At 43.1% G+C, this 10287-nt stretch overlaps 1 protein-coding gene across 1 annotated transcript in view; it reads right to left on the minus strand.

Moving 5' to 3' along the window:
* LOC124619386 (phosphoenolpyruvate carboxykinase [GTP]-like) overlaps positions 1-2353 on the minus strand; it is a 136682-nt gene extending 134329 nt beyond the window's left edge. The window contains exon 1 of the mRNA XM_047145730.1: positions 2215-2353. Within this exon, the coding sequence (XP_047001686.1) occupies positions 2215-2243 (29 nt within the window). The 5' untranslated portion in view covers positions 2244-2353. The remainder of the gene's footprint in view (positions 1-2214) is intronic.
* Positions 2354-10287: the final 7934 nt, after the last annotated feature.

Here is a 10287-nt window from a genome sequence, read left to right on the forward strand (position 1 = left end):
ACGGACGGTAAGGATGTGGGGCCGTCATCGATGCTCCTTGGGTCACTTAAAGAGACCATGGACATTTGCGTTTATGTACTTCTTTGGTAAGTGTGTGGTAGTCTAAAAGAATCCGTGCACAGGCTTTAACTATTGCCAAAGCAAAATGTTGGAGATCAGGAAGAAAATAGCTCGAGACAGCTGAATACACCACCTAGTGTCGCGTAACTAAGATTATTTTCATCACAAGCCGTACAACATTCCGCAATCCGACTTCGGCAAATCGATAGGAAGGGGAAGCTTACGTAAAAGGCGAATGCGGTGAACTTGCGGGGTTGCCGGGGGACCCCTAGCCCCGTGGGAGGTTTCGTAATCTGGCGCCACTGTTGCGGGGTGCCAAAGCGCGCCCCGCCATTGGCCAAGTTGCGCAGGTCAGTGCCCAGTGCCGACCAATGGTAGCGCAGCGCGTCGCAGCCCGTCCTCACTCAAAACGTTCCGCGGGAACGGGGGCGCGAAGCGCGTGCCAGACACTGCGTGACGTTCCCAGAAGGGGACAAGCGTTATCTTTCGCAATCAGTATGTAGACGTAATACCCCCACATACCGATTGCAGCTGTGTGCTGCGTATATTTAACCGGAGCCGCAGTACCAACTGCCAGGTGTTTCGTTCGAAGGCTGGCTGTGCGCTTTCGCTTCGCTCCGGTTTTAGTCACTGGCAAGACGCGGGTGCCAATAGACAAGAGAGACTCAAGAATCTGGACGTTAGTACCGAAACTTGATGTGAACGCGTCAATATAACAATACCAGCTTAGTTCCGTAACTTCTCTTATGGTTGTGTCGACTGAATTAACCACCGCCATGATAGGGTGTAGCTTGTTTGGGATAGCGTTTCAACCATGTCCATAAATGAATCTGTTCGAAAAATTAGATTAACATAAAAGGAATTATGAAGACATTTAATGAAAGCACGAAGGTATACTGCAAAATCTATTTTTTTCGGGTTTGGCTACAAAATTTCATTAATAATTATGGAAGAAAAGCACTAAACAGACGCAATGTTCTCTAAATATTATGCTATTTATGCTAACTGGTTTCGAGCCTGCACATGTCTTCAGGCGGTGGTAAGCATTTCAAGGGCGAGTAACACATTGATTAGCGTGAAGAAGTTATATGCAAAACAAAAGTAAATGCCCTTCAATATGTAATTTGTAAAGGAAATATCTGCCACTGGCTACGTCTGTCATTAGACCTGAAACTAATTACGACTGAACGAACTGTTTATTCATCCTATACTCTACGGGTTTCATAAACATTTGTTCGATTGCACTGTTTCTACTGTTCGTAGAAATTCCCAGATCACGAAGGCATAGCGGTTTGATAATTATCGTAGTTTGACCATTACAAGCCACATCGTGCACTATTGCACACTGAATAAGCCCACATTTCCTGCAAGTTTTCGGAAATCCTGCCGGTAAATAGAAAGTTACATTTACTCGTTACACACAAGCTTCCAAGTTTCCTGTAGCATGTTTTGTATGCGAAGTAAAACACTGTAGCTGGGGCATTACTGTGTAGCTTTTAATAATTACGACACTCTTTTTAAGGGCAATATTACACAACACGGCGTTTTTTGGAATGTTACGCACAAAACAATGTTATATTTACGAGTTCCCCCTCCTATTATATTTACGTCCAGCGTAGTAACTAACGTCATTTCGAGCCCCAGCATTGGCATTATTCGTCCAAACAATTTATGATAAATGCTGCTTATGTTTTTCCATAGTGTAAAAAAACACCAAGAAAAAAGGAAGTTGGAGATTTGGGTAGGCCGTAAAACCTTCAAGTTTTCCGTACAAGAAATTCGAAGTATTAATGGGAACAAGGTAGTCGACACAGTGATGGCAAATCATTTACAAAGGAGCAATGTTCTCCACCCTGAGACTGAAATGTATAGGTTACGGCTGTTGGTGACGGCAGTTGTTTACATGGAACCGCATGTTTGCAGACGCTGGGAAATAAACCGACAGTAGGTCGATGATACAGAACCTAACCAGTTGTGTGCATCGTTGGTATTAACAGTTGTGAGCGTACAAGGTAGCTTCTACGCGTATCCATTCAGTCGCTGAACTAGCTGGTAATGAGGTAACAAAGTATCAAACAGCGAAGCAAGCGTGGCGCGGCGCAGATTTCCACGCGGTGACAGCTGGTCACAGAGCGTAGGCGAAGCAGTGCTTACCTAGAGGCGAGGTGGAGCAACTTGGTCATGGCGGCGGAGCTGCTGGTGTGGCGGGCTTTGTCTGCTGGAGTGGTCCCCCTGGCTGTGCGGTCTGGTCGGCGAGCGCCGGGCGAGTGTCAGCTGTTGGCGGCGGCCAGCGCCTGCTACCAGCCTCGGCCTCGTGACGTCACGCGACTCGGCCTGGCGTCCGCGTCCGGCTCCACGGGCGCAAACAGCTGGTGCGCGATAAGGAGCGTCCAGGGCGGCGGATCCCTGCGTCACGTTTCTCGCGAGGTCCCAGCACGTGACCGCAGGTGCCCAATCTGATCGTCACGCGAAAACAACACGGCACGCGTCAGTGTGGTCTTTGCACTATATCACCTGCCTGTGTAAATTCACAACACGACACATGAACTTGAAGCCAGTCGACTAATTCGCAGTGAGCACTGTTGTTGTTGTGGTCTTCAGTCCTGAGACTGGTTTGATGCAGCTCTCCATGCTACCCTATCCTGTGCAAGCTTCTTCATCTCCCAGTACTTACTGCAACCTCCATCCTTCTGAATCTGCTTAGTGTATCCATCTCTTGGTCTCCCTCTACGATTTTCACCCTCCATGCTGCCCTCCAATGCTAAAGTTGTGATCCCTTGATGCCTCAGAACATGTCCTACTAACCGGTCCCTCCTTTTTGTCAAGTTCTGCCACAAACTCCTCTTCTCCCCAATTCTATTCAATACTTCATCATTAGTTATGTGATCTACACATCTAATCTTCAGCATCTTCTGTAGCACCACATTTCGAAAGCTTCTATTCTCTTCTTGTCTACACTATTTATCGTCCATGTTTCACTTCCATACATGGCTACACTCCATACAAATACTTTCAAAAACGACTTCCTGACACTTAAATCTATACTCGATGTTAATAAATTTCTCTTCTTCAGAAACGCTTTCATTGCCATTGCCAGTCTACATTTTATATCTTCTCTACTTCGACCATCATCAGTTATTTTGCTCCCCAAATAGCAAAACTCATTTACTACTTTAAGCCTCTCATTTCCTAATCTAATTCCCGCAGCATCACCCGATTTAATTCGACTACATTCCATTATCCTCGTTTTGCTTCTGTTGATGTTCATCTTATATCCTCCTTTCAAGAGACTGTCCATTCAGATCAGATGCTCTTCCAAGTCCTTTGCTATCTCTGACAGAATTACAATGTCATCGGCGAACCTCAAAGTTTTTATTTCTTCTCCATGGATTTTAATTCCTACTCCGAATTTTTCTTTTGTTTCCTTTACTGCTTGCTCAATATACAGATTGAATAACATCGGGGACAGGCTACAACCCTGTCTCACTCCCTTCCCAACCACTGCTTCCCTTTCATGTCCCTCGACTCTTATAAGTGCCATCTGGTTTCTGTACAAATTGTAAATAGCCTTTCGCTCCCTGTATTTCACCCCTGCCACCTTTAGATTTTGAAAGAGAGTATTCCAGTCAGCATTGTCAAAAGCTTTCTCTAAGTCTACAAATGCTACAAATGCTTAATCTAGCTTCTAAGATCTAGCTTGTAAGGTCAGTATTGCCTCACGTGTTCCAATATTTCTACGGAATCCAAACTGATCTTCCCCGAGGTCGGTTTCTACTAGTTTTTCCATTCATCTGTAAAGAATTCGTGTTAGTATTTTGCAGCTGTGACTTATTAAACTGATAGTTCGGTAATTTTCATATCTGTCAACACCTGCTTTCTTTGGGATTGGAATTATTATATTCTTCTTGAAGTCTGAGGGTATTTCGCCTGTCTCATACATCTTGCTCACCAGACGGTAGAGTTTTGTCAGGACTGGGTCTCCCAAGGCCGTCAGTAGTTCTAATGGAATGTTGTCTACTCCCGGGGCCTTGTTTCGACTCATGTCTTTCAGTGCTCTGTCAAACTCTTCACACAGTATCGTATCTCCCATTTCATGTTCATCTATATCCTCTCTCATTTCCATAATATTGTCCTCAAGTACCTCGCCCTTGTATAGACCCTCTATATACTCCTTCCACCTGTCTGCTTTCCCTTCTTTGCTTAGAACTGGGTTTCCATCTGAGCTCTTGATATTCATACAAGTGGTTCTCTTTTCTCCAAAGGTCTCTTTAATTTTCCTGTAGGCAGTATCTATCTTACCCCTAGTGAGATAAGCCTCTACATCCTTACATTTGTCCTCTAGCCATCCTTGATTAGCCATTTTGGACTCTCTGTCGATCTCATTTTTGAGACGTTTGTATTCCTTTTCGCCTGTTTCATTTACTGCATTTTTATATTTTCTCCTTTCATCAATTAAATTCAATATTTCTTCTGTTACCCAAGGATTTCTACTAGCACTCGTCTTTTTACCTACTTGATCCTCTGCTGCCTTCACTACTTCATCCCTCAGAGCTACCCATTTTTCTTCTACTGTACTTCTTTCCCCTATTCCTGTCAATTGTTCCCTTATGCCCTCCCTGAAACTCTGTACAATCTCTGGTTTAGTCAGTTTGTCCAGGTCCCATCTTCTTAAATTCCCACCTTTTTGCAGTTTCTTCAGTTTTAATCTACAGTTCATAACAAACAGATTGTGGTCAGAATCCACATCTGCCCCTGTAAATGTCTTACAATTTAAAGCCTGGTTCCTAAATCTCTGTCTTATCATTATATAATCTATCTGATACCTTCTAGTATCTCCAGAATTCTTCCATGTATACAACCGTCTATGATTCTTGAACAATTGTTGGTTATGATTAAGTTATGCTCTGTGCAAAACTCTATCAGGCGGCTTCCTCTTTCAAGCACTATACTTGGTTTAAAATAACTTGATGGTTGAGGTCTGTCACATCGGCAGCCGGCTACCTCTCGGTTACAGGGAATACGTACACAAACACAAGTCACCTCACAAGTGATGTAACACGAAGCAATGTTGGAAGTGGCCGCCGTCAGGTACACTGATGAGCCAAAACATTTTGACCACCGAGCGAGGTGGCGCAGTGGTTAGCACACTGGACTCGCATTCGGGAGGCCGACGGTTTAATCCCGCGCCCGGCCATCCTGATTTAGGTTTTCCGTTATTTCCCTAAATCGCTCCAGGCAAATGCTGGGATGGTTCCTTTGAAAGGGCACAGCCGAATTTCTTCCCCGTCCTTCCCTAATCCGATGAGACCGATGACCTCGTAGTTTGGTCTCTTCCCCCAAAAACAACCCACTATGACCAACTGCTTAATAGCGTCTTGTTCCACTTTTCAAACACAACACAACAGAGATTCTGCTTGGCATGGATTCTGTAAGACCTTGACTGGATTCCAGAAGTATGTGGCATACGATTTCTACGCACAGGTCAAGCAATTTAGGGGGATAGGACGTCAAACGGGCCGACTTGGAGCAGGAGAGGCATCACAGGACATTTTAATTTCCAGTGTCTATACTTTTACAAATAATTTCATAAAACTTTGTCAGCATCACCAGGAAGGGTTCAGGATTCACACTCATTGCAGTGGAAGTTCGAAAACATAACAAAATAAATTTTTTTGCGTGTGAAAATTCATCATTTTTTCACTTACTAATGGCTGCATTTGTTGCTATAGGTACACTTTTCTTCACAAGTTAGAGAGATTTTTCGATGAATTTTGCACAGCATGCATACCGTACTTACTGGTGTATGAAACTCTATAATTTATTTAATTTATGAAAAAACGAATGAGCTGTTGTATTTCAAACTTCATGTTTAGGAAAAACACAAATTTTGTAATTAATTACCTCAATTTTTTACCACAGTTTTTAATAGATTTGGAAAATTCTAGAGTTTCATACGCCTTTAAGTATGGTTTGTATGCTGTGCAAAATTCATCGAAGAATCTCTCTTATTTATGAAGAAAAGTGTACATATAGCAACAAATGCTGCCGTTAGGAAGTGAAAAAAATGATGAAATTTCACATGTAAATAAATTATTTCGTTATGTTTTACAACTTCCACTGCTAAGAGTGTGAACCCTGAATCCTTCCTGGTCATGCTGACAAAGTTTTATAAATTTATTTGTAAAAGTATAGACAGTGGAAATTGAAATGTCCTGTGGTGCCTCTCCTGCTCCAAGTCGGCCCGTTTGACGTCTTACCCCCCTTAACGCAGATTACGAGATGGTGGGCTACAGGCACGCAGCTGGCGACCGAAAGGTGTTCCAATGGCTACAGATCAGGCTCATTTGTTGGTCAAGACATCAATGTGTTTTCGCTCAAGCCACTGTAGTACGATTCTGACATTACAACAAGGACAGTTGTCCTGGAAGATGTCATCGCCGTAGGGGAAGACTTCAAGCACGAAGCAATGCAGGTGGTCCGCAATAATGTTCACGTAGTTAACTGCTAACATGGTGCTTTCAGTTACCTCCACAGATCCCACGGAAGCCCAACTCAGAGTATAATTCTGCCCTCACTTCTATGGTGCGGTGCATGTTTCGTGTAGCCATTCACCTGGATGACGGGGTGCAAGGACCCAACCATCGGCCTCGTGTAACAAGGAATGCGATTCATTCGACAAGCAACATGTTTCTATTGATCCACGGCGAAAATTGCTGTGCCCACTGTAGACGATGTCGTTGGGTCAACACAGGAACATGTAGGGGTCGTTTGATGTGGAGCTTCATGTTCAACAATGGCCTTTGAACGGCGTTCTCTGAAACACTTGTGCCTGCATCAGCATTATACCCTGTCGTCAGATCTGCCACAGATCGCTGCCTATCCTGGATTACACAGTGGGACCTCTGCGTTTTGTGATGACACGTCGCCGTCCAATAGCATAGGCTTGCTGGTTGTTTCACCATCCTTCAACCACTTTTCAAATGTGCTCACGACAGTAATACGTTCACAGGCGACCAGCTTCGCCGTTTTGAGAGATTCACGTTTCCTGCCGCGGCGCCACAACAATGTGTCATTTGTTAAAACCACTTATGTCAGTGGATTTCCGCATTTGCGTCCCGTTATCTTCGCTGTAATGACTGCTCATTCGTATCTCTTCCGTTAGCATTCTTTCCTTACTGCGTTTGGTGCCCGCAACACCACCAAAACGCATTCAACCTTGCGGTGGGCAGTGGACACAATGTTTTGGCTTATCGGGTATGTCGGAAATGCGAGATACTCTGTCGACAGCCAGTGACTGAACTGCGCCAGGAGACGCATTTTATAGCCCTGAACTTAAAAAAAATGTTTAAATGTGTGTGAAATCTTATGGAACTTCACTGCTGAGGTCATCAGTCCCTAAGCTTACAAACTACTTAACCTAAATTATCCTAAAGACAAATACACACACCCATGCCCGAGACAGGACTCGAACCTCCACCGGGACCAGCCGCACAGTCCATGACTGCAGCGCCTTAGTCCTAAGCTAACTACAACCAACTGAAGTGCGAGTATCCGAGAAAGGGGTGGTCAATAGTTGCGGCAGAACCAAAATTACTATCGCTTTATTTAAAAGTTAAGTTTCAGCGCTAAAAGCTGTCATTGGTTACATGAGCTGTCTAGTTACCGATCAATGGGCAGTCTTCGTTGGCCCTTGGGTGCAGATTGGAGACCACACAGGCGGATTCCGGGGGAGAAAAGAATGATAGAAAAACAAGAGCAAATAAAAAAGGCATTTGATAGTGGAAGTGAAGCGGCAAAGAGTTGGAAAAAAAATTTAAACCTATAAATGGGACAAAAATGATGCTCAAACTGTTTTCATTCAATTCACGACATGTGACCATCAACAACATCGCAGGTTTTTACGTTAACCATTGCGCTAAAGAACAAAGCTAAGTTTTTTTTTCCTTACTACGATCGCCCAGTCGCAATGATGAATTGCAGCCTTCAAAAACTCAGTTTCACGTAATGTCATACGATGCTTATCGAATGTAAGTCAAGCTCTGTGATTATGATAACCGCATATGTGACGCTGACTCGCGTCTTGTGCGGAGGTATACAGTAGTATTTAGTTAGCACTGTCTATGAAACGTGTGTATTTCATTAGCATCGTTATGTGTGTGTGTTGTTTGTGGTGTGGTTATCTTGTATGATGAAGTACGAAATAAATGTGCCCGATAAACATTAAGAAAGAATGCCGGGCAAGGAATTGGAAGCGAATTGACCAATTGTTGTGACGGTTTGGCAACGGTGAACGATTCGAGAGTGATGTTGAGCGCTTTGGTTGGAGGAAACCAGTTCCAACGCGTGAAGTGTCAACTATCAAGCAATTTTAATCAGACTATACGTTCGGTCTGTAAACTGACCAACAGCCACGATGATTCTCAGAGAATTTACACTTTTCCTTCAGGCATCCGCCTATCGACTGATTTCATGCTGCCTTCCATCTTTCTCTACCTTTTACTAATGCTGATTCCTTCATCGGTTCTTGGTAAAACATCATTATAATGAATGAGAAGCACTATACTGCTTACGTCCTGAGGATTAATGTGTTGCTTTAACCGGTTTTCGGCTTGCAAAGCCTTCATCAGACTTTAACTGAATATCGTTGGCAAATAAGTTAGATGTTACACATATGGAGTGAGGCACAAAGACACAGAAAATGACATCTTTGGCAGAGTGGTGGCAATGCAGTTTATAAGATAAGTAGTTGAACAATAAATAAATATAAATGGAGCAAACAGGAAAAACATTAATACTAAACTGGAAAACCGTGCCTACATAACAGTTTACATTAAACAAACACAGTAAACTAAAATTAGTGATCGAAAAGGGTAATTGAAGAGGTATTAAACATGGACAGTGATACAAAAACCAATTAAAAGAAAGAATTTATAACTGTTAGTAAATGTCGCGTGACTATACCCCCCCGTCGGGTAGACCATTCGCTGGGTGCAAGTCTTTCGATTTGACGCCACTTCGGCGACTTGCGCGTCGATGGGGATGAAATGATGATGATTAGGACAACACAACACCCAGTCCCTGAGCGGAGAAAATCTCCGGCCCAGCCGGAAATCGAAACCGGGCCGTTAGGACTGACATTCTTTCGCGCTAATCACTTTTTTTTTCGGTAATGTTCGTTGCGTTTGGTCTGGGCGGGCGTCACAAGCCATCCGTGCAAGTTGATTGTTGATTCCACGGTGGCGGACACAACTGTTAGTGAAGCCTGACATTGTCAGGGAGGAGACGGCGGTCTTATTGTAGCGTATTAAATAAAATAAAAGCTTTTAATCCCTAGTCCGCAATTTTCCTATCACAATTAAAGTGTGACAAATAGTTTCGGTTGCTATCTGCAACCATCTTCAGATCGTTAAGTATGTGAAAAGGCGGTGAATAAGCACTGGAAAGCATAATTAGCTATCGTCATGCAATAATATGCATTCGTAAGTACCAAAACAATAACAGAATGTAGTTTAAAAACATCACCGTGAGCCAGGCAGGTTGTAGAACATAATTTCGCAGGATGTCGGTAATATAGGAACATGTCCAATTGCATGAGTAAAAGTTGGATCAAAAGCTTATTCCTTGCTATACTATTGCAAGTAATCAGCTTTTGCTCCAACTTTTACTTATGGAATTGTACATTTTCCTACGTTACCGTCATCCTGCGAGATCACTGTCTACAACTCGGTCAGCTCACGGTGATGTTTTTAAGCTACATACTGTTATTGTTTTGGTACCTATGAATGTATGTTATCGCATGACTACAGCTAATGTAGCTTTCCAGTGCTTATTCATCGCCCTTTCACATTTTCAACGATCTGAAGATGGTTGCTACCTGCTACCTGCAGGTAGCAACCGAAACTAGTTATCGTATTTTAACTATAATAGGAAAATTGCGGTCTAGGCATAAAAAGATTTTTACCCTAAAAGATTTTATTTAATAAATTAATAAATTGTTACAACAAAATATATGGAGTACACAACAAACCTCAATAAGATAAACAGAAATGAATATATACAGGAAACTAGAGGGATATGAAGCGTGCGAAGTAATGGGAAACAGAGGATTATGTCAAGTTTAGAAGAGGAGAAGTATTAAGGTGTGTTTGGTCATTTAAGGTTAGATCAGGACTGCTGTGGGCGAGATGCCTGTTGATTTACAGGGCTTCCAGCAGACAGCGCTCGGCC

Source organism: Schistocerca americana, chromosome 6 (assembly GCF_021461395.2).
Source record: "Schistocerca americana isolate TAMUIC-IGC-003095 chromosome 6, iqSchAmer2.1, whole genome shotgun sequence".
NCBI classification, from domain to species: Eukaryota; Metazoa; Arthropoda; class Insecta; order Orthoptera; family Acrididae; genus Schistocerca; species Schistocerca americana.